The 24058-nt window shown below is 40.2% G+C and overlaps 3 protein-coding genes across 4 annotated transcripts; 2 read left to right on the top strand and 1 right to left on the bottom strand.

Annotated features, from left to right (window-relative positions):
• The first annotated feature begins 4637 nt into the window (after positions 1-4637).
• On the top strand, positions 4638-7474 carry gtf3c6 (general transcription factor IIIC, polypeptide 6, alpha). Of its 2 annotated transcripts, none has more exons than XM_069163605.1 (6): positions 4638-4917; positions 5319-5399; positions 5504-5567; positions 5712-5756; positions 5848-5955; positions 6161-7474. In XM_069163605.1, exons 1-6 carry the CDS (start codon positions 4894-4896, stop codon positions 6292-6294), a joined length of 456 nt encoding a protein of 151 aa, XP_069019706.1. In that variant the 5' UTR covers positions 4638-4893; the 3' UTR covers positions 6295-7474. The 2 variants fall into 2 exon arrangements, with proteins under 2 accessions (XP_069019706.1, XP_069019707.1); XM_069163606.1 differs by having other exon boundaries at positions 4649-4917; positions 6164-7474.
• Positions 7475-7741: 267 nt separating this feature from the next.
• Positions 7742-12624, top strand: calub (calumenin b). Its single transcript, XM_069163048.1, has 7 exons — positions 7742-7796; positions 9035-9277; positions 9547-9740; positions 9864-10030; positions 10129-10189; positions 10399-10598; positions 10878-12624. The coding sequence occupies exons 2-7, from the start codon at positions 9057-9059 to the stop codon at positions 10980-10982; spliced, it is 948 nt and encodes a 315-aa protein (XP_069019149.1). The 5' UTR covers positions 7742-7796; positions 9035-9056; the 3' UTR covers positions 10983-12624.
• A 2123-nt stretch (positions 12625-14747) lies between these two features.
• Positions 14748-20676, bottom strand: LOC138205962 (cadherin-related family member 5). The gene is made up of 13 exons (XM_069162351.1): positions 20464-20676; positions 19223-19279; positions 19038-19130; positions 18829-18915; positions 18624-18734; positions 18204-18374; positions 17741-17831; positions 17547-17653; positions 17257-17457; positions 17013-17144; positions 16602-16680; positions 16316-16506; positions 14748-15749 (listed from the first exon to the last, which is right to left on the bottom strand). Exons 1-13 carry the CDS (start codon positions 20674-20676, stop codon positions 14748-14750), a joined length of 2535 nt encoding a protein of 844 aa, XP_069018452.1.
• Positions 20677-24058: the final 3382 nt, after the last annotated feature.

The raw sequence follows: 24058 nt of genomic DNA, 5'->3' as shown, positions 1-24058 counted from the left end.
CTGGAGGCCATGGAGAAATCTTTAAAATTAATGTTTAAATCAAAAAGAGAAAAAGAAAAATTGTCAGATTAGGCTACGTTTGAATAATATGAAATGAGACGTTCACCTTTTGGACAGAGCAGGACAGTGCATGGAGGCTGCAGGTCCGGGTTTGACACGCTGATTTTTATTTTCTTTCTGTGACAAAAAAAAATATTTAAAGCAAAGTTGACGTTTCCATTCCTGTTTGTCATCACAGAAGACCTTTAGTGTTTTTTTTTCCTGCTCCGGCCGTCCCGTCCTCGCTACTCAGTTCTATTGTTATGATAATACTATTGTGAATTTCACGCTGGATGTGCAATCTGTCGATCGTCCATATATTAGAAGGAAGGTGAAAACTGCATTCATTTGTAAGATCAAATAGTATTTATTTTTTTTACTCCACTACACTTTGGCTGTCATAGCTGACCTCGTCCTTATTTAAGAAGTATAAATGCAATTTTAGAAAGGTACACAAGGCAACGTCCCTATTTAAATAGGAATATTATAGTATTTCCTCATGCAGGTTTATAAATGCTATAGCATTAGCTGCAGTCTGGTTACAACCAGCTCACTGTTGCGTGAAACAACTGTACAACAAGGCCATATCGGGGTTTGCATGAATATTATAATATTTCTTACGTTGGTTTTGAGTACACTGACATATTTTGGTTTAGATTTTCTATTTTCTATTCTATCTATTAATACCCAAAGAATCGATTTATTGGCCGATTAATAAGGTGCCAAATGATTTGTCCGTTTTTTGCACATCCAATAATTATTTTACGATTCGAAAACGTTTAAAGAGATGGTCTGGCACAGGCCACTAGCAAAGATTGCAGGTTATCAAAAACATAAATCTGTGGCTGCTGTTGTCGTTATGACTACATGGATTTTCAGTTGTTATAGCTGCAGTTAAGTACGTGACAATTTGTCATTTTAACAGACAAGGACAGTGAGTGGTGATATAATTTTAACGTTAGTGTAGACATTATCTGCTGTGTGTCACTCCTGTGTGTGTGTGTGTGTGTGTGTGTGTGTGTGTGTGTGTGTGTGTGTGTGTGTGATATGTGGTGAAGTTTATAGTTTTAAATTAAAAAAATTCAAATGTTATTGAATCTAAAGCAATATAGGGATCTGATGTTTATGTTTTTCATCATGCATTTGTTTTCATTGATTTAGCATGCCAAATGTGTGCTTCTTTTATACATGATAAATGGTGACCTAAAAAACAATTTTAACTTGTCGAATCAGGTGTTGACAATTTAACTCGGATAGCCTATTTGAATTTGAGCATAATTAAATTTTGTTAAAGTTAACACCCAAGTGCAGAGACAAAGTAAAATGCTGAAAAATGATCCTTCTTATCATTTATATCGTTATATACGGAAATTTCCATCCGTGTTTGAATTTGCAGGTGCATTTCATTGTCTCCATTTAAAACAATAAAAAAGCAGGTGAACACATTTTACGTTGGTGTGTAGGGAATGTGTCACATATGTTTGCGGTTCACAACTAATAAACACACAATCATCTTAAAGACCCCAAACATAAAGTAATTTTTCAGGAGGATAGAAGAGAATCGAATAAATCTTCTGATGGTTTAAATGTACGCCTTGAAAAAGTTTAGCTTTGATATGAGCAGAGACGCTCTCTGTGGCTGGTACTGTGACTTCATTTCCATAAATATTGAGATGTAATATTTCCCCAAAATTAAAGCTCATGTGAATGCACATTTACAATTTACACACATCCTGTCTCATGTGCATACACACTTAAGCTTCCACAGGCCGCAACGTAAAATGCATCATGCTTTCTATGCCCTCAGGTGTATGCCAGGGGTTTGTTGTTTTCACTGTAATATATAGTTAGCCCTTCCACCAATTTACCCTGTCACTGCTAATGGGGCAATTAACCACTGTGATACCCCCCAGGCAGAAAGAGAGCCAAAAGCTCCCCAACTCCAAACTTGTCTTTATGACATTTATATGACAAAATGTGGGGGAAGCAGGGGACCCATCTGACACCTTGGAGGGTCCTTAATGTCACTCCCCCCCCTTCCCCCCGCCCCTTTCTGCCCCAGGGTTTGGCACAGAGCAGGAAGTGTAATACATCATGTACAGGAGAGGCTCAGGCCTCGTCCAGGAGGGAGAAAACTTTGTGCTGCATCCAAAGCTTCAATGGGGCAACTGTCTTACATACCGTATCCCGTTCTGCATGATTAGAAATGTAAACTGGCCTCATACTCACATAAACACACTTCCAGGTGACACACTCCAACTTGACCTCTCTTCATTTATGCCTTTTCGGTGTCTGTAAGTCCTTTTGTCTGTGCTCACATTCCCCCTGTCCTTCTTACCTCCCCAAGGAGGCAATAACCTCCCGAGCAAGCGCTTCCCCTTGAGCTGTTGTCATAGTAACTTGTGGGCTGGTCGACATGACAACCCCACCATGGTCCAGAGATAGATGATAGGCCAGAAATGGGGAGGGAGAAGGCACATGGGGGATTTGCACCCCCTTTAATTTGGTTTGCCTGATTCAGATTCAAAATGTGTTTTTTTTTTCATTTCTGACGATGTGGTGCAGCCAAGATCAACCTGCTTTACATTTATACAGGTATTTAAGGCCGCTGTCGGTATTCGAGCAACTCGTCTAAACAGTTACCTGCCTAGATTTATGGCGCCTGGATGGACATCGTTGAGAGAGAAATATTTTTTTCTCTTTGCGTTATTTTAATTGATACTGAAAAAGAACAGCTTTTGCTGTTTTTCTTTCTCATATCCCTTCAGCAGACCTTAAAAACGGAGTCAATTTTCTTCCAAAACAAATGAATATAAACATGTTTTGTTTTTTTTAAAAGTGTGTTTTCACCACTTTGCCTTTTTTGAGCACTAAATCAAGAGTCTGCTGTTTACTGCTGTGACCAAATTCAGTCGTAGGAAATTCAGGTATTTGAAAGCTAATAGACTCCATTTCCCTAATCTGCTGCTTTGACAGTCCCTGCACCACAGTTGACATGCTGATGTTGTCAAACCGCAAGTTACACAGGTTTAGTTTTATTGCACTTCACTCCATCATGCTGTATTTGTTGTCTGAAGAGTATTCATGGCTCCTCTTAAAACAAAATTACAAAATTTAAATTTTCCAGAATATTTACTGCTTCTTCTTCTGCTTGTGTGTTAGAAGCAGTTACTTGATACAATCTAATAGCTGGCGAGGTAGATTTGCAAAAATACATTTAACATTTCTCTTTGTATTACAGCTGTCCTGTTTTCAATAATAGGTCAGTAGAATGGTGCATCTCATAGCGGACTCGTAAAAGGAAACATCCGCTTTACAGTCTTTATGATAAAAGAGGTTGGTTGCCCCGTAGCTGACCCTGATATCTGACCCCTGGGCATAGGGTAGCTGGCAAAAAGACATATTTCCTACAATGATCAATAAATATCATTAATAATAAGGACTATTAAATAATATAATATGTCAGATGTATCAAATGTTTTGTATTTATCAAATAAAATAGTTTACAGACAACAAAATAAATTGAGTACATTTAAGATTTTTTTTTAGGACAAAAATGTAAAAAAATAAAATCCAGACATCTGACCAATAAATGGGTAAAAAGCATTTCCACCATTTGATCCCAGGAGCTTATGATTCAATAGGTGAGGATTTGTTTAACCTGCACCAGAAAGTACACTAGAAAATGTTTTGATTCAGTCTATGTTCGCTTTTTTTGTTTGCCTAGATTTTATGTCTGATGCAGGTTTTAATTATTTTACATTTTATTTATAGTAATAGAAATAATTTAGTGCTGACAGACTTTGAGGTAGATGTTCGACCCGAATAAGTGTGTATCAGGAATAGGTTTGCTCAAACCCCAGGCAGCCTCCATGCCGTGTTACAGACACCTCCAAATTCACTTCTGTACAATAACTGCTGTCCTGGTGAGGCCAAACTGCTCATCTTCTACGGCATGTGTTCCCACATTTGTTTATACCACAAAGGTACACGGTTTGGTTTTGTTCTCAATATTTTTTTTTTCCTCTTTGATTCTTATTCAGTCGCATTTCTCGTCAGGACTCCTGTTTTTTTTTTTGTTTTTTTTTAATGTTGTTGTTGTTGTTTTCCTGATATGTTTGACGTCTGAGCTTTCATTTTTGTAGCCTCTCCCTTTGACAGATGGATTTCTCCTTGGAGATCAATAAAATATGTCTTGTCATTTCATCTCATCTCATCTCAACTCAACTCATCTCATCTCATCTCATCTCATCTCATCACCATGGCTTTGACCTCCTGTGGGAGGACATTAATAACATTAATGTTAGATGTAGATGAGTGTGTCTACAGGTAGAAAATATTTCAATTCAGTCATACTAAACCATTCATTAGAAGGAGATAGATAGATAGATAGATAGATAGATAGATAGATAGATAGATAGATAGATAGATAGATAGATAGATAGATAGATAGACAGACAGACAGACAGACAGACAGACAGACAGACAGACAGACAGGTAGATACATACATACATACATACATACATACATACATACATACATGCATACATACATAGACAGATAGGCTACGTTTCTATATTTAAATGTTATTTATTCAATTTTCAGTTCTCATTAAATGGCTCCGCTGCAAAACATGCCTGCAAACCTGAGCAACACCGCCCCTCGATGGTGGGACTTGTAACTGAAAGCGACCGAGCAGCAAAAACACTGAATGTCTCTTCTCGGGCTCCGTCCATTCGCGGAAGTTGACAAAAAGATCCTCTCAGGAGAGATTGTGGCGATTTTCCCTGCATGATTTTACACGGATAAGTTTCTAATTGATATTACTTCGTTTCTCTTGCAGACGTTTGGACATGGAAGATGAATGGGAAGAGGAGGTATAAAGCCCCGTCATTGTGCCAGTTTTGAGCGTTTATCAGATAGCGGTACCAACATTAGCCCCATGCTGCTAACACGTTATCTATATTAGACGGGACCAAATGAAGACTGAGATCATTTTAGCATTATTGTGTAAATTATAACTTTTTCAGTTCGGAGTTTAAAAGACAAAGTTTCCACCAAATCACGATTTGATTTTAGCGTCTACATGAGCGAAAATGCTAAACACAATGTAACAGAGCCTTGGCAAAAATATCTGTATATTAATACTTTTTTTTTTCTCTCTTGCTGGCTTGTTTGTCTTTTAAGTCACTCTTTGCAGACAGTTTGCAGAGTGCGTGTTCATTATGTACGTTTCTGTCATTTTAAAACGTCTTATTTGGTCCTTTGGTGCGTTTAGGAGCAGCTTGTTGTGGTGGAGATCTCTGGTATCATCAACAATGACTTTCTGTCCAAGTGTCGGGGCACCTGCAAGATACTGGTGAGTTTGAGGCATCTCTGTAAGAAATGAGAAGAAGCACGGTGCGGATAGAAACACAACTGCAATCTCACAGGTCGAATTTTCCCCTTCATTTGTGTTTTTAGGATATTGACAGTGAGAAGCCCATGATGCAAGTTGGACAGTATGTGTTTGCAGGGGAATATGAAGGTAGGAATATAAATATGAATATACAGAATTCAAACTATGTGTACAACCCTCTGATCCTCTTTATACCACAATCAATTTGAAAAAAAAATTAAACTATAATAGATTTTTAACTATATTGTGTTTGCTTTCCTTCCCTCTTTGAAGATGCTTTGGGAACGTGTGTGCTGTTTGAGGAGGTACCACAAACAGGTAAGCTTCTGCTCCAGCTCTTTCAATGTTTATAGATGTGTATCACTTACACTGAACGTTTCTTATGTTTACTTTTGGCATATGTTTGCAGGAAAGTCAGGCAGTGGTACAGACCTCAAGTACATCTGCCACACTGTGAAGAAACTAACAATGCAACGAATCTTCCTCACTGAGAAGAAAGAGGGTGAAACGAGTACAGGTCAGGCAGAATATCTAAATTCACCAAAATCTGGTCACCACTTTTGTCTAAGACAGTTAAAACAGCTTCTGTTTTGTGACACACAGTTGTACTGCTTTTTAGGAGTAGATTGACCAAACTTCTCATTTTATCTGGAGCTTGACAAAGAATCAACTCTGCACAACACTAGTAAAAAAACAGAGTGTAACTTTTTTTGTTTTCCCAGCAGGAAGCATTGATGGTGGCGGTGAACAGACGGAGACAACATGTTGGTCCAATCAAAAAGAAGATGATAACCAACTGGGACAGACACAACAAGATATGGACAACACAGTTTTGGATGACTCAGGAGCTGGCTGAGCTATGGAGACTTTGCTATACCTTAACCAAACTATATTAAGATGAGACACCTGCAGTTGTGCAGCTGTAAAGGAGTCCATCTTGGACACAGACAATTCAAAGACAGTTGGACTCACAGCTCAGCAGTAATATCTTAAAAGTGTCTGTATTACTGCAAGTTTTGCGCAATATGCCAAGATTCTTCTCCAGAAACACATAAAGCTTTGTCTTCACTGGGACTCAAAATCTGAAAATCATTTTTAATGCACAACATAAATATGATCAAATCACACCTACTGTCAAGGGGAAAAAGGATTTTACTTGTAAATGGATTGGTAGGTAGATATATGTACTTTATTGATCCCAAACTGGGAAATTCTTGTCTTGCAGCATCATGATAGTCAGGCTCTGCATAGGGTCAGCAAATGTACATATCAACTCTGTAGGGGAGAAATATATACATGTATCAATAGGTATTAAACATAACTAATAACGAAAATAATTAAAATAGCTCAATACAGAGTATCAGAACGACCGAACTCCATAAATACAACATATACACATCTGTAGAATACACATATATATAGAAAATAGAATAGATGATTAACGTAAACATAGAATAACATCAACAGGTTAAAATCCCTTCCTTTGTATCCACATAGGAGGACAGTTACAGATTACAGAGGGATTCCTCAGATGAGCATCAGAAAGTCCTGTCATTGTACTTCTCTGATAGCAATTATTTTGTCCTGTTATCATGATGAATATGCCCCAGCAGGGAGAGAGAGAGAGATATTTGCTTAAGCTCCAAGGTTACAGTTAAAAAAAAAAGGCTCATTCTCCATTGAGCCTTTTATACATTTAAATGAGTGAGAAGGGTACTTGACTTAAAAACATAAAGCCTTTATTTTTCTAATTTGTGAGAAATTGTTTGTTTTTTATCAACTCTACTATGATTAACAGCGTTCAATCCAAATTAAATAAATGGTTTCAGATTGTTACATAAATAGATTGGGCCCACTGAAAATGTTATTTTTCTAGTGCGAGTCTTGTTTTTTTTTAAATTATTATTATTTCGTTGTGGGATTTAGCCCACACTTGTAGATTTTGCATTTGTTTAGAGTTTGTCAGTAGGGAAAACTAATTTATTTTTAAAAACAGTGTAAATTCCTTAAGTAAATGACATTATCTATTTGTGGTATATGGTGTTTGTGCTCTTTAATTGAAATGTAAAGCTGAAACGTGCTTGTTCGGGGGGGGGGTTTCCTGTACAGTTTACTCGTCCCTGTCGCCGTGTTGACAGTTTTATGAATGAACTGGATTTTGTTGACTTTGAGGACGTGGCGGTTCTCGGCCAATCCAATCAACGGAGACCCCTTGAAGTGGACCAATGAGCTTTCGACATCGCAATGCGCTTCTCAGAGTCTGATTGGTCGGCTGGCGTTTTAGCACAGGAAGTGCATGGGTGTGTTTCCGAGGGGAGGGGCGTAAAGCGTCAACGACGAACTTCCCCGAAGACACCGGTGAGTTCTCCTGATAAATTGCAGCGTAAAATACAGAAAGTGATTTAAAAAAACAAAACAACGTTTCTTCTATACCGAGTGTTATGAAATGCTAAATATGGGCTATAATATTACTACTTGATTATCGGCAATGCACGCGTGAAATTGATAGTCGTAGGGTGAAACTGGTGGTATGCTTGGTTTAGCCCTGGATTTGGATTGGAGCTAACGGTGGCTAATTGAAAAATAATGGTCACAAACTGTCGTTTCTTATTATAAAACGCGGGCAAGATTTTAGACGTCGAGACGTGCAAAAGTTAAAGCGTACTAAAGCAGCAAAAAAAAAAAAAAAAGCAGCGAACGTGTTTCGACAAAAGGGGAGTAAAATCGTCAAAAACAGAATATTATATCCCAATAAAGCAACATATTATAATGAACTGGTATAACTTATGATGTTTTGTGATGTTATTTTTTTTTTTTAGAGAGAAAACGACTAATTCCCTTTATTAGTCCTCAAACTTCATGCTTAAGATCGCAATTTGCTGTGCCAACATGACATTTCCTCGGCTTCCAGTTTATTAGGTACACAAGCTTAAACCAGTGCAGTCTCCCACAATAGATCGATAGACCCGTAATGACCGTCATCATGTTCGCTTCGTTTGTGTTGTTTTCTTTGGCGTAATTTTAAACGTGATTCGACATTTTGGTGTATTTGTTTCAATGTGCACTTATTGGTTGAAATGTCTTCGGACGGCATGTCCACCTCCTCAATATCATTCAGATACAACACTGTCCAAAATAACCATTTAAGGGGAATTAACTATTCTCTAAACATTTTTAAACGAAACCTCCTCACCTTCGTGGTGACAGTTTCTCTCTCTCTCTCTCTCTCTCTCCGGAATTTAAGTTTAAAACAGGCAGTTTAACAATTGAGAAATTGAAGTGCGTGTATGAATGATTGTGTTAAATACTTGTGAAATATTGAGCATGTGTGGGATATTAACTGCTACCAAGTACCAGAAGTAGGACCACTAACAAGGGATTGCATCAGCTGGAAAAGATTAGCAACAGTTGGGAGTATTTTCCTGCACTGTGAACAGCACACCTCGGCTCTGGCAGTTGTTACAGTATCAATACTGACAAAAGTGACTATATGACATTATGAAAAAAAGAAATAGTTAACTTTGAGCAATGACACAGCTTTTTTTGGTGACTTTTTTCTTTTCTTTTTTTTTTTTTTTTTTTTACCCCTGATGCAGACGGTGTTTATACATACACACGATGGAGCTGCGGCCACTTGTCATGTGCTTTGCTCTATGTGTGGTTTACGCCACCAGCAAACCCACAGAGAAGAAGGACCGCATTCACCACGATGACCCCCTCAGCAACCGAGAGCACGATGATACAGAAAACTTTGACTACGACCACGAAGCCTTTTTGGGACAAGAAGAGGCCAAGACCTTCGACCAGCTCACGCCAGAGGAGAGCAAGGAGAGGCTCGGGTAAGAACGCCTCCATCTGTTCTTCATTTCGTTGTAATATAAAACACTTAACGTTTACCAGTTTTACCAATTATGAAGAAAATATATTTCCCCCCCCAAGGAATTGCCTTTGTTAATATTCCTACAGTATATTTTTTGCAGTGCAGTGACCTAGTTTCACCTGAGGGAGCGGCAGCAAAGTTCATCTGAGGTGGGAAACCGCGAGGGAAATGTAAGAGGGGGGAAAAAAAAAGAGGCTAAATGCAAAATCTTCTATCATTCCGCTGCAGCATGTTGGTTGAACGTATAGATGATGATAAAGACGGCTACGTGACTGTTGAGGAGATGAAGAGGTGGATCAAACACGCACAGAAGAGGTGGATCTACGATGACGTGGATCGGCAGTGGAAGAGTCATGACCTCAATGGGGATGAAGTGGTGTCCTGGGAGGAGTACAAGAACGCCACATATGGATACATTCTCGGTACGGCTGCAGACATGGTTTATCTCGTGCGTGTTGCCTGCACGCCGCGCGGATGCATACGGAAACGGACTTTGCCGCTGATGGACACGCGCTGAAAAAAAAGCTTTGACTTCTGACTTGCAGATGACCCCGACCCCGATGACGGCTTCAGCTACAGGCAGATGATGGCTCGTGACGAGAGGAGATTCAAAATGGCTGACCAGGACAATGATTTGAAAGCCAACAAGGAGGAGTTCACAGCCTTCCTTCACCCTGAGGAGTATGACCACATGAAGGACATTGTGGTGCTGGTGAGTGACGCGCTCAAACGGGTGTTAAATGATGAGTCTAACTTTGTGTCTCCCACATTCCTTCTCACTGCTCTGCGCTCTTCTTTTTTTTTCTACAGGAAACTATGGAGGACATTGACAAAAACGGAGACGGTTTAATCGACCTGGATGAGTACATAGGTGAGTTCTTGCGGCCCGCTAGTATATTTAGTTTGTACCACACTATTTTTGGTTATTAGCGGTGGCAGACTAATTCATATAGAGGATGCAAAGTACTTTGAGGAACCAATCTGCCATCTCAAATATGTCAGTATTTGTCCCGGGAAGTGTTGCAACATTGTCAGCACTCGTTCTTTTACTCAGCCTGCTCCCGTCTTTTTGTGCTTCAGGTGACATGTACAACCAGGAGGGAGACGCCTCGGAGCCCGAGTGGGTGAAGACCGAGAGGGAACAGTTTACTGAATTCAGAGACAAAAACAAAGATGGGAAGATGGACAAGGAGGAGACCAGAGACTGGATCCTGCCCAGTGACTACGACCACGCTGAGGCCGAGTCCAAGCATCTGGTCTATGAGTCAGACGCAGACAAAGTGCGTACTGTAAAAGTTCTAAATGATTTCAGATTTCATCAGAAATGCACGTTTCTCGTGTTTTACTCGACTTTGCTTAGAATTGTCATGTTTATTGCGCAATTAACGAGAAAAAGTATTGACAATCCTGTTTTTGGTAAGCGCGAACATACAGGATATACTAAATACCTACAGTAACACGTGTTTAATCCCACATATTGCTCATCAATAGCTGAAAAAAGCATTTTTACACTGACGCAGATAAAAAGCTGATCGTGTTTGTCACTCTTCCTCTGGCAGGATGGCCGTCTGACCAAGGCAGAAATCGTGGATAAGTATGACTTGTTCGTGGGCAGCCAGGCGACCGACTTCGGAGAGGCCCTGACTCGACATGACGAGTTCTAAAATGACCCGCCTCCCAAGACTGTGAGCTCATCTTGTGTACCACCTGACGCCTTTGTCAGTAGATGGGGTGTATTAAACAAAGATGAGCTCAGGCTTAATCCAATGCCACGGACAATAATTTATTTGATTTCTTGAATGTGTCCCACTGTGCACACACTAACATTCTGAGTGACGTGTACATGCTCGGCCTGTGTGTCCTCACGGTCAGTTGCGCCTCAGATTGGGACATATCGCCGGCCTTTGCTCTGCTTCCACACTACCATTTCCTTGCCCAGATCAGGCAAAGGACAAACACTTTTTATTTTTATTTTTTTATTTGAAAAAGCGACTTGATGAAATATTTTGTTACAAAACCTTCTTAGAACAACAAAGATTAGGCTTGCAGTCCACAGAATAGTTTGTTGCAGAATGTCATTTGGCAATGCACTGGACTGTAAAGCATGAAGCTGATGTTTAGCCCCTGTCCTCTTGTGTATTCGAGCCCAAACTGCTCACTCCCTTGTTCTTTGTTTTTCCATGTCCTTATAGATCATAATGTGGTAATTCTGCAGTACAGGATGTTTGGAACAAGGAGTAAATATTAAATTTCAGTGACAATGAAGACCATTTGGCCTAGTGCAATATAGTATAATCAGTGGGACCAGGCTGTTTTCGAAACTGGTTCCCAAAACATTTCATGTTAACACTAAGCTGTATGTCCTACACGTTAGGTGGGTTGTGCTGTGTGTTCGTTGAAGGAATCAAGATTAATTTAGGGACTGATGGATCCTTTGTCCTCAAAGCTTCCTCCTTTCTTCTTTCTTTTCACCTCAGCAGTGTGTGCATGTGTGAGAATCTATATTCTTGACGGACTTCCTCTTTTTTGTTTTTGTTTTTGTTTTTGTTTTTGTTTTGAGTGTCATTTGATTCTTCTGAACCAACTCATTTTTGTGCCAAGAAAAAAAAAATTGTCCTCTTTTTTTCTTTTCTTTTTTGAGACAGTTTGGGAAAAATGCCCCTCTCTTTGAACATTTACCTTTCCAAAATATGTTTGTTATGCTTCTCTTATCACCACCACCATTTATAACCACTGTTAAAAATGTTTGTTATAATATAATGTATATGAACATGTTTTTTTACAGGCTCACTGCAGCGAAAAGCCTTTCACTAGTGATTTTACTGTAAATAAGTTGTTGGTCTGCAAACCGAGCACTCTTAATAATCAGGTTTAGTTTTTGTGATTGGGAACAATGTCTCAATAAAAACAAACAAAAAGATTAGAGCTTTTTAATTCCTTTTATTCTTTTGACTCAATGTAGTAGTTGTCAGGTAGTATTCAAATGGCAGCTTTTATTACAAGTTTTCTGTAGAAATCAAAACATACCAATAGATCTGTTGTTGCTTAAAAAAAAACTTCACGTTTCTAATAAATTATTTCCTAAAAGCTGTCATAGCATTAAGAATAGGTTGAAAAATGGCAGTGTTGCAGCTTTTAGGAAATGCTCTGTTTCCTGGCTTTCTTCAAGCTGTTGACCAACTGAACTCTGGATTGTTGTTTCAGATACTTTTCCTCTCACCAGTGATTGCTGACAAATCTTTCCCCTAGTAATCTCCCCATAATAAATCTGATATTGGTGGATACTCGAAGTATGAGAACTGAACTGACTACATGTTTAATGTTTGTTTATCTACACCCACAAGTTCTATTAAGCAACTGAAGCGTGGAGCTGCTATTTTTTTTTGTCAATCAAACTTTATCTCAAAAGAGGTTTGATGAACACAAAAGCTTTATTCACCAGCTCTTCCTTTTGAATTGGCCATAAATGAGTTTCAGTTTAGCAATTTGAACCGAACTCTTTATTCACCACCAAAACTGATCTACAAATTGAAACATCTAATTACCTGAACTCAAGCCCTTCTACCTCCATTTCAGTCACATAATTATATTCATCATTCTTAGCCTTGAAAGTTTGACAGATGTCTTTATGTTTTGTAGGATTAATCTGCAGGAGGTGAAAACCCACTTGGACAAGCATGTTTACTGTGGACTCAAAGTATTCACACCCTTTCACATTTTGTACACTTTCTAGATTTAATTTTAAATGGATACGATTTTGTTTTATCTTCGCTCATCTGTAACCCGTAATAACGAAGAGAAATCTTTGCCATGTTGAAAGGTGAACCTCACCCTGTTTTTGGCTGCGTTCACGTTTCCCTCAGTTTTGACCAGTCTCCCTCTCCCCACCACTGAGGCACACTCTCATATGATGCCACCACCTACATGCTTCACCATAGAGATGGTATTAGTCGGGTGATGAGCAGTGCCTGCTGCACAGAATCTTTGCTCTGCTCTCAGAGTCTTTTAAGAGTAATTTGACAAACTCCAAGTTATGCTGTCATGTCTTTTACTCAAGTGGCTTCCATCCAGCTACTCTACCATAAAGACTTGATTGATGCTGCTGAGATAGCCATTCCCCTGGCAGGTTCTCCCTTTTCTGCAGAGCATTGCTGAAATTAACTCGGTTTGGCTAGACGCCCAACTCAGGGAAGAGTCGTGGAGCTCCTGAAAACACTGAAAGATTTAGAAATGGTTTTATATCCTTCCCTGAACCATGTCATGAGGAGGTATACAGAGATTTCCTTGGACTTCATGGCTTCATTTTTTGTTTTGCCAGACTGCCAGTGTGCATTATAGTTCAGATCTTTTTCTTTTTTTTTCCACTTTGTCATTATCGGTTACAGTTTGTAGATTGATAAACAAAAATAGCAATTTTGTCAATTTAAATCAAATCTGTCGGCTACCTAACAAATGCTTACCACAACAAACCGATTTTAATCTTAATACCTGGATTTAGCCATCTCCAACTTTACACTCCCCACTGGTTTGGCAGGCCCTCGCCAATAACACAAGTGGTCCGTAATTTAACTGACCTGGCTCGTTGTTGGAGTCAAACAGTAACTTTTACTCATCAAAAACGAGGCAACTTGTAGAACAGGCAAAATAATAAATGCTGCGCTACACTATGTGAGAGTTTTGAACTAGACAACACGGCACTCTGCAGCAATTTTAAAGGTAACTCTTCGCCGCCCCTGACAGGCCGCAAAACTGCAGCAGCACATCTCCCTGATAAATAAAGTGCATTCTTTAGTCCTGGGACGTCACAGCTTGTGTTTCAGTTTTGACAGCTGGAATTGAACGCCAACAATGACGTCACTGATTGGAATTTGAATCCCATTAAAAGCAGCTCAGCAGAATTTTTTCAGTTAAATATTTGTGTGTATTTACCCATTAAAAATACATTTTCATAAACAATTGAGAGAGAGAGTATATTTAGATTCATGACAAGTTATTATACTTGGTGATATTGATATTGTATGAATATGCTGTGTCCTTGAAAAATCTACCATAATTTATACATACATTTGATTTAAAAGAGTGTTGTTGTTTTTTTTTTTTAACTGCATTGAGTTTTCATGGTGACCCATTTTTATTTTCTAGGCTAACTGTGTGGTATGCATTTCATCACAGTGACTGTTGATTTTTTTCTTTACATATATGTAGCATGTGAACGTATGTCTTCGTGTGGCCCTTCACGTGTGCCGTGTATGCGTCCTGTCTGTCCTCTTTCATGTGTCAGCACAGTATTTACAGCACAGCAGAACCAGACTGTTTCTCGCTTGCTCAATGGTGTGTCCTCCATCCTTGAGTCCTCCATCTTCACCTTAATTACTCCATTCTTAGTCGTCCGCCTCGTCCCTCTCAGTGCATACGATATCACAGTGACGTCACTTACTAAATGTGATAAAAATGGGATTACAACGAGCGAGCACTCTCAGCAGCTCTTCGTCTTCTGGATCTAAATCATCCTCACTGTTCTTGTCTGCGTCTTCATCTCCCGGCAAATCATCATCGTCCTCTTGCCCCACCCCACGGCCATCTTGGGTGTTTCCTGAGTTTGTTGAGGGTCTTCTGTACTGAGACAGACTGTCGATGTCTGCTGTCCCACCTTCATGTCCTGAGGGGTCTGTTTGGTCCAGTGATGTGGACGGCTGGTTGTCCTCTGTACTCGCTGAAATTTGCTCTGGTGTTTCTGGAGGAGTATCAGGGGCAGATTTATCTATGTATATGAGTGTGTCTTTTAAGGGCACGTGCTCTCGAGTGGGTGGGGGTGTGCTTGTCTGCTCGGGGACGGGTGACGACTGTAAAGCTGAACATTCGGGTGTCTTCGCACAGGCTTTGTGGATGGGTTTTTCAATTTCTGCCGAGGCAATCCGAGTGTGACTGCGTGGAACACTGCACTGAGAGGAGGGACTGGTGACAGGGTCAAAAAGGTCATTGTTGGAGGTTGTTTGCGAATCAGGATAGGTTAAAGACACGCATCTAGTGGCATCATGGGTCTCAGGGCTAGGGCTGGTGTTAGATTCTGCCTCAAAAGGGTCTGAAATTGCATCATGTTTTCCTTTGGTTGGAGCATCATCTTGAGCTATATGTATGGGGCTCACATTCTCAGTGGCTGATTGAAAGGTGGGTGAACTAGAGGAGCTTTTGGTTGGTGTAGAAGCATTATTATTCAAGATAACAGGGCTGCATACAGTTTCATTGGGGATGAAGCTGGTGTCAGGTGCATCAGTCGTTCTGGGGGGAACGGGTCCTTGGCACGGGGACAGTTCTTGGAAGGTATAGGTGCCTGGTTTGTCCGGAAAGCTGAAGGAAGGATTGCAGGTTCCATATTCCTCTTTCTGGTAGGGTCTGTCATCCATGTGTGGCATAGCACTGCGGTGACTCACCTGAGGAGCAACCACAGTCATCAGCTCAACATTTACAGGGAAAAAAAACATGTTTCTATCACATAGAGTGAATTACTATGACTCTGTACCACAATCCACATTCCCGAGTTGTGGTCTTGTGGGATAGACTTGCTGAAACGTAATACAGCAAGCAGTCAAGGACAGGGGTTGGACAGGGAATTGGTACAATTGTAATATTGCCACAATTGTAAATATATCCTGGTATATGTATTGGTGGTGATTACAGATTTGCATATCATAGAAGATTGGAATATTGGCCTTGGTGGAGGTCAGCACCCTCTAAGTCTCCTTCTAGTTTTGTATATGAAATAAAAGAAGTAGTTGTAAAATGGAAATTATGACTATGCTATCAAGATTATTAAGGGAAAGGAGATGAAAGGGAATATAGGTTTGGGATGAAGATATGCTTGATTAGAAAACAGATAACTCACCAGTTGGAACCAACGTAAACTCTATGGGAGTATAAACAAAAATATTTCAGAATACAATGACAAACAATTTAAATATGAACCTATTATAAAGATTATAGTCATAAATAATCTTACCACGTTAGGGTGTTTGCCCTGGGCCACACAGCCTCTCTCCAGTGGGTCCCTTTTTCCCTTGTACCTCTTCTTTAGCCACATCAGCATCGACAGGATGCATCCAAGTGCACTCATGAACACCATGCTCAGAAATAGAGCTTTTCCCACAGTGCAGCCCGTCAGACGGTCATCTCCCAGTGGACTGTGGGGGACTGCAGTGTCCACAGACAGACATACAGAGAGTTTGTTTCAGTCTGTAGGCCCAGCAGTCAGTAGTGCATGTGAGTGTGTAAGTGTGTGTCCTTACCTGTTTGTCCCTCAGATAACACCTCCACTACAACTGTAGCAAATGTGGCATCACCTGACTCCTGGTCGACAGCCATTACCTGCAAAGTATTTAGACTTTTATCACATCGTTGTCATCTTGTTTACCTACTCTGTGTCTATATCTCTAAAGAGATTTTAATGAAAGACAGGGTTTGTGAGTTGCAGCAAAAATGATGCAAATAGGCATATTCATGGGATATCAACTTGTCCTTGAGGAGTTGAGGGACATACTGGTTGATCATAATGTTTAAAATCATTTTGCTTTTATGTGACGTAGGGAATTGATATGAACATTCAAGGTATTTGAAAGAAAAAATATACCAAATATGAGCAAACATAATGTAAAGTTTAGAGTTTATGTTTGTAGTACTGGGTTTTCTTTGAAGCTCACCTCGAGGACGTGTTTCTGTTTTGGTCTCAGCTGACTGGTCTTGGCAATCAGTAGCCCCTCCTGTGTGACTTGATAGATGTTTGTGTGATTGGAAGTAAGACTGAAGCTGAAGAAAACCATGGGATTGAAACCCTGTTTATTTGTGGAGAAAAAGGAGGTGATGCGTTACAGAAACAAAACCAGAATTAAAAAGCATTCATGGGTGTATTGTGCATACTGTATGTGTGCATGTCACAGTGCATACTTGGTCAAAGTCTTGGTCTTGTACATGCAAAATCAGTGCTTTTCTGCCATAGGTATTGACCAGAGAGGCTGCACTCTTTGCTGCAGTTACAAATCCGTGATATTCAGCCATTTCGAACTCTGGATGAAAGTAGTTCACTGCCAGAACTTGGACCAAGACCGTAGCAACAGAATACTTCCTGGGGTCGTTGTCCTGGTATGCCTGGGGGCAAGACACAAAGAGACTGATACTGTACGAAAGTGTGGAGAATTTCTATCAAACCTACAACTAACAGAGTATGTGAGTCTTACCATGACCTTAAGATGCAGCGCTGGAGTTGTGAGTCTGTCTCTCACCCCCTGAGTCAATCTCACCTCCCCTGTCTCTCTGTCCATCTGGAAACGCCCATCATCGTCTCCTACCACGAACAAAATTCCAGTTACAGATGCAGACATGCAAACACAGCACATTTGAGATTTTAACTTGAATTGTTGTGTGTAGGTACCTGAGAGAATTACATAGCTGAGTGGAGAGCTGAGTCCTCTGTCTCCATCCACTGCATGAATTGGACCAGGATAAAAGTCCAACACAATGTCCTGCAACATGACAAACGTGTTGTTCGATCATTCAGATTCTCATTAAATCTAAAACAGTGACATGGTGGACTGATCTGGATCTTGCAGCTAAACTATATTTTGGACTGAAATAGTGGATTGTTACAGATGATCTCAAAATAGTTTTCAGAAAGGGGAATTACACATCGCCTGCAAGGGTGTTTTGCTGATTTTAGAACAAAAGTAATGTTTTGTGGATGCATGACTTTCACAGAGCAAAAACATAATCTTTGACCAAAATGTATTTTATGGACTGTGCTTAGCAGGATAAAGTCAGTGGATCTAATGGTGGCCATTCCTATATAACACTGTTAATATGTGTGTGGTGTGTTCAAGGGACAGTTAACCACAGACCTCTTCCCCCTCTGTGACATTGACTATGTACATGGGGCTGGTGCAGACTTTATTTGTCTCATCCTGGAGAAGTAAAATGCAGGGCACGAACTGTGGGTACTGGTCATCTCCGTCTAGGACAGTGATGGTGATGTTGGTGCTGGTGTTGAAGTGCTCAGCGGTGTTCATTTCCTAAAATAACGACAAGTCAAAAAATATTATACCAGTAAAGCATGTTGGATGGAGAAATTGATGGCTACGTGAACCAAAGTATTGTTCAGCTTCTCTAATTTTAATCATCAAGAGCATAAATTAATCCCATCATTACTTTATTGTTTTCGTAATGATGGTTCAAAACACAGACAAATATTCAGATGAATATATGGAGACATTTACTTTCATGCTGAGCTCTAAAAATGATCAAAAGTGAAATGTACATACTGAGGCATAGATGGTAACAGTAAGCAGGATTTTGGTTTCGTAGTCTAAAGGCTTGGCCAGGATCACCTCTCCACTGTTTGGCAGATCAATTTTGAAGTACTCAGCATCAGGCTGCAAAACACACACCAACACATAAACAATGGCAAAGTGATAGTTTATGTCTTATTTATTGATTTCAAAAGTGGAAAAGTACAGTAGAACATACTGATGCCTGGTCAATTGAGTATATGATCTTGTCATTATCAGTGTCTGTGGCCTGGACAGTAAATACCACAGAATTCACTGGAGTCAACTGGAAAACACAGATAGACAAACAAGCAGAGAAAAAGTTTAGACAGTAGAGCTTTAACATTTTATATACAGTGTATGTATGCATGTGCAGATTTATGTACATGTGTTGTGAAAGCATCATACCTCACTGATAGTTAGAGACTGGGCAGTGTGTTCTGCAAACACAGGCGAATTATCGTTCTCATTGATAATCTCCACCATGATCCTGTACACACTCTACAAGAACAGCAAAAATAAAAACACACATACAGGTTTGAATCTAGTGGTACACTGAGGAATTATGTGTTTGATGTCGGGAGGAAGTGTACCTGAAATATGTCCTCCTCAAAACATGATAACTCAGCCATTAGGACAGGACTAAGGCTCTAAAAGAGAGACAATAGCAGATATGAAGATTAGGGATTTCTGATAATATCTGCATGACGCTGGAATCGGCCAGTAGGGCCTTTATAATTAAGTATCAGATTCAGCCTGAAGTGAACATGTTTGCTGAAACGATGGGCTGACAAAATGACCCTTTGATTATATCTAAACACTTGATACTTGACTAAATGCTTAACTCGATGCTCAACACCATGTCCCTGGTGCAAAGGTGCTCTTGCATCTCTTGTGTCGTGGAAGGAGGGTGCAAAAATATATCTGCAGTGGGAAGGTTTTTTTAGAGTATCCGAAATGGACTATAAAGTTTCGATTTGCAGCATCGCATTCCTTAAACCCTTCAAATTTAATTTCCTATCTTAAGAACCGTCATCCCAATTATTACGATGGATTTGTGAACAACAAAGAAAATATATGCAGACATAGGTATCCGCAATCGACCAAAATAGTGAAAATGTCAACTGATATCGGCAAAAAATTAAAAAAAAGTTATTTTTTATTTGTTGTGCATGCTACAATGGCATACAATAATTTTTTACTTTGACCTTTATTTAATTTTGACCTACATTTGCCCAACTAGATGTTGCATAAGTACATTGCACAAATGTAGAAAAATATATCTCATTTGATGTTAATTGCACACAACTACATCTACAGCAAAACAAATAAATGTTAAAAGAACTCTTAGCACACTTTATACATTCCTTGTATTTTTTTTTATTATTCTACATGTGGACCCTCTTGGTCGCGTGCTAAGCACATTCGATGATTTTATGTAAGTTTGAAACATGTATTGAATAGTCTCAGTCTCTAACTATTTTCTTAAGAACAGTGTCAGAAGTAGGCCGACTGAAAACCTTAGAGAGAAACAGAGACGCAGCTAATCTAATTGACCCTGTAACAGCTGCCATTATGTCAGACAGCTGGCTTGCAAGAGGATGATGGTGATAGAGATTGCGTTTGATCCCAGACTGAGGCAATGAGGCTCAGTCTCTGCTACATTGTTCCAAACATAGACACACCTTCCTCATGGCAGCCCAAGACTATTACAAGCCAACTCATCAAAATGGGACGGCACATAAAATCCATAATTGTATTTTTCTGGCTTCCTGATAAGACAGCTGCAAAACTCACTGATCAGCGTTTCAAAAGAGATATCCTGAGTCAATACCTCTCGGTCAAGGATCTTGTCAGCTGATGTGTTCAGGCGGATGCTTCTTTCATCCAAGAAGAACCAATCAGCATCCTTTCCATCCAGGCTCCAGTGAACCCCTTCCATTGTGGTGTCACCTGCGAGCTCGGCAACAACTTCTCCCCAGAGGCTGTTTTCTTTGATTGTTGCAAATACGTCCTGACCGTCCAAACATCCAGTCCAGCCTGACATCCCTGTGTCAAAGACAAACACACACACACAAACACACGCACACACACACACGCACACACACACACACACACACACACACACACACACACACACACACACACACACACACACAGAGGTTTAGCGAGGCGTTAATTCAGACCTAAGACTTATCCTTTCTGAGAAGGACTGTGATGTGGCTATACCTGTGACTGTGTGCAAACATAAGAGGAACAGCAGCGAGCAGGCAAGAGTCCTAGGGTTCAGTTCAGTGAGGGCCATTCCTGGGCTCGGTCAGGCCTCAGGAACCAGTTCTGCCTAAGTGAAGGGAGAGATAAAGAACAATCAGCTAAAGTTATCATTTTGTCTTTTAGATTAACAGTCTGTTTATGCTGTACAACCACAAATACACACGTTCTATTCTGTCCCCTAATTACCTCAAATCCCCTATAAGTCGGTTTCTGCAGGACTTTCTCCTGTAGAAGAGAGAGGACCAGTAGAATAGTCTCCAAATATTCCTCTTCCCAACATATTTCTCTGACCTGATTGTACTTTTCGCCTTTCTCCTGTCCATCTCCACAGTAAGGTGCTCTCCTGACTCTGTACTCACCTGTTAACATGGATAATATTCATAAACAGTACCCTCCTAAATTAGTGGTTTTCTTAACATTGTGTTTTATTATTTATTATTTTCAGATTTTTTCCTTTTTTTTTTATGATATCAGGAGTTAAAACAACTACAGTAAGCAGTAACTCCTAGTTATTACGAAAGCTAAAGAGCAGCAAGGACTCATTCTAGCAGCATCTCTGTCTTACAGGCAAACGCTTTGAAATCTGACCTTATTTTGACCATATCACAAAAATGTGTGACTCCATGTTTACAATGCTCTTGTGAGTCACTGATTGAGGGAGCGTGGAGCACGGGGGGTGGGGAGGTGCCAAGATCTAAAATCAAATCCTACTCAGAGAACAACTCGGCTGCTAATGTGAAGTAAATAAACACACAGAATCTGTTACACACTCAACTGAACAGAGTCTGTGATATCATTGAAAAAGACCAATCAAGCTTCCACACTGTTTGCTGTTCTTTGGCTGACTGACCTTTTGTTGTCAAATCCTCTGCAGCTTGTTTGTCAGTCTCCATATCCTCCTGACTTGTGATGGACGCAGCATCTCTGATACTCAAAACCCTGAAAAGTTACTAAACCCCATTCAGAAAGACAGACTGATGCTTTCACAAAAAAACAAAGAGACAATAATTGATAACATACACACACTGATCCCCCCCACATACATTAAAAAGCAGACAACAGCTTATAGTGTGTATCCTGGGATAAACGACAGCTCAGAGACTAAAGCCTGAGGGTGGGGCTTACCTGGTCAGGGACAAAGAGTCCAATCAGATTGAAGAATGCAAGAACCTGACAGTGCAGTCAGAGACCGGGGTCACAAGTGAATTTAAGAGATTTGTCTGGTACAAAGACACTTGACCTTCAAAGGCAAGTTTGTCATACAAAATCAACAGTCAGAGCCAAACCAGTCAGCTTTTGTTCACTCTGTAGTTGCTGTACTGCAGAGTTTATCGAGAAATTTAATTTGCTTTTTGTGAGGCAGCTATATCATGCTTTAAATACTTTACTTTATGCTTTAAATATATATTTATATTTCAGGATGATATCGGTTTGAACGTGTTCAAACAGTCTGACGTACTGTGGCCACACAGCTTGTGCCTACTGGATTTGTTCAATTAGTCATGTGTGACCACTAATGGGGCTTGACAAGGGATTAGCTATCAAACGTCAGCTGTTCATCTCCTGAAGATTATCCCACATCCTTTTACACACTTGTCCCAGCATGCATAGGCACGCACGCACATGCGCGTGTGTGCAGATGTCTTTATGGCTCCTGTGATGAAAGCCTGTCGTCTGGCTCCATTAGAAATGTTTTGGTTAGTGCAGGCTTGTGAGAAGTTTCCGTTGTCAGAGGGGGAGCAGAAGTGTTTGGTGACTAAAGTTAGCCTCGGGGTAAAACGTTGAACACTGCATGGTCTGTCTTCTGAACGAGCATTTCTCTCATAATCCATTTGTCACGTTCTCATTTTGTCATTAAAAGCGACAGGTTATTAATCTCACCACCAGACTCACAAAATGGGCGAGAAGATTTAGTATTTATATGTATGCGCTGTGATTGGACATGGCCACTGGATGTCAGCAGAGATGTGGTTAAAAAGATGGGAGATGGTTGACAGTTAACAGTTGGCTTTTACATCTACATCATTTGAACATCTGTTTTTCCAGAAGGAGTGGGGTTTTTTTTGTGGTTTTTTAAAAATTTCTTACAATGGTGATATTTGAAATGAATGTCATCAAAACAAAATCAGCTGAAATTTTGTTTAGGAGTGCAGATTCCTCAGAGGATTCCTCATTCTCTTGCTATAAGTTGTTGAACTTGCTGCGTGTGTCAATGATCTACAGGTGACAGCTGGTTACAAAGTAGGCGTGAGTGCAACATTTTGTTCCTGTCAGTGCCCCTCTGGGATGCATTTCTGGATTGTGAAGATTTGACATTATAAATTACCACCTTCTTAAAGTGTGATGCCACCAATAGCTAAATTCCCTGGCGAACGGTTTTGTTGCATTTCTCTAGTATCTACTGATTTATCAATGTTTTCAATCAGCCTGGACGTGCTCTACCACCCAGAGGGACTGGGTGTATGTTGAACAACCAGCAAAGCGAGGAGAGAAAATCCTGTGGGGAAAACTTTTAATTGTGATTATTACAGACTAACTGGCATGAGTCACAGATGAGGTTTTGTTGTGTATGTGGACTGAGGGTGAGGAAATCGCAGATCACATCGGGTTTAAGTGTGTAGCATGCATCCTGTTCAACAGATATTATGTTGTATGGAAAACAATCTGGCACCAGACTGATGAGGGACTGTCTGCTACATCCATTATAGGAAGCACCTGGGTGTCCTCTCATCCCACCCAAATACTTCATGAAGACACACAGTGACATGTGTTTCTGTGCTGTGGTTATGAGGATGCGCTGAGAAACTCTCTGAAATATCAACAGCAGAAATGAGCAGGACAACAACATGAGGGTAAAGCCAAGAGTCCTGGAGACAGAGGTGGGGGGGATTGAGCACAGTGGGATGCACACTTGGACTGTTTCCAATGCAGTGAAACATGACTACTTGTGTTTACCCCCGCCCTCTCTCTCTCCCCCGCATGCACTCTCTCAACACACACGTATTTATGGCTGCTTGCTTCAGCATGGCTCCCTTCCAGTCTCCAGACCAGGTTTTAGCTGATTACCAAAACGGGGGTCTTTGGGAATCAACACCACTAAACAGTGCTTGGTGAAGAGGTTTTTTTTCCTGACAAAAAAAACAGAGGGAAAATAG

This window comes from Embiotoca jacksoni, unplaced genomic scaffold (genome assembly GCF_022577435.1).
Source record: "Embiotoca jacksoni isolate LCO1_2020_lvr unplaced genomic scaffold, fEmbJac1.0.p SCAF_3, whole genome shotgun sequence".
In the NCBI taxonomy this organism is placed as follows: Eukaryota; Metazoa; Chordata; class Actinopteri; family Embiotocidae; genus Embiotoca; species Embiotoca jacksoni.
This window is presented reverse-complemented; position numbering and strand designations above follow the sequence as displayed.

Coding starts and splice junctions, on each gene's coding strand:
- gtf3c6 (XM_069163605.1), top strand. CDS start 4,894: ATGGAAGATGAATGGGAAGAGGAG. Junction 4,918..5,318: donor AAGATGAATGGGAAGAGGAG/GTATAAAGCCCC, acceptor TGGTGCGTTTAG/GAGCAGCTTGTTGTGGTGGA. Junction 5,400..5,503: donor GGGGCACCTGCAAGATACTG/GTGAGTTTGAGG, acceptor TTGTGTTTTTAG/GATATTGACAGTGAGAAGCC.
- calub (XM_069163048.1), top strand. CDS start 9,057: ATGGAGCTGCGGCCACTTGTCATGTGCTTTGCTCTATGTGTGGTTTAC. Junction 10,190..10,398: donor CGACCTGGATGAGTACATAG/GTGAGTTCTTGC, acceptor TTTGTGCTTCAG/GTGACATGTACAACCAGGAG. Junction 10,599..10,877: donor ATGAGTCAGACGCAGACAAA/GTGCGTACTGTA, acceptor TTCCTCTGGCAG/GATGGCCGTCTGACCAAGGC.
- LOC138205962 (XM_069162351.1), bottom strand. CDS start 20,676: ATGTCAGGCTGGACTGGATGTTTGGACGGTCAGGACGTATTTGCAACA. Junction 18,916..19,037: donor AGTCTCTAACTATCAGTGAG/GTATGATGCTTT, acceptor TGTGTTTTCCAG/TTGACTCCAGTGAATTCTGT. Junction 17,654..17,740: donor CAGCTATGTAATTCTCTCAG/GTACCTACACAC, acceptor TGTTCGTGGTAG/GAGACGATGATGGGCGTTTC.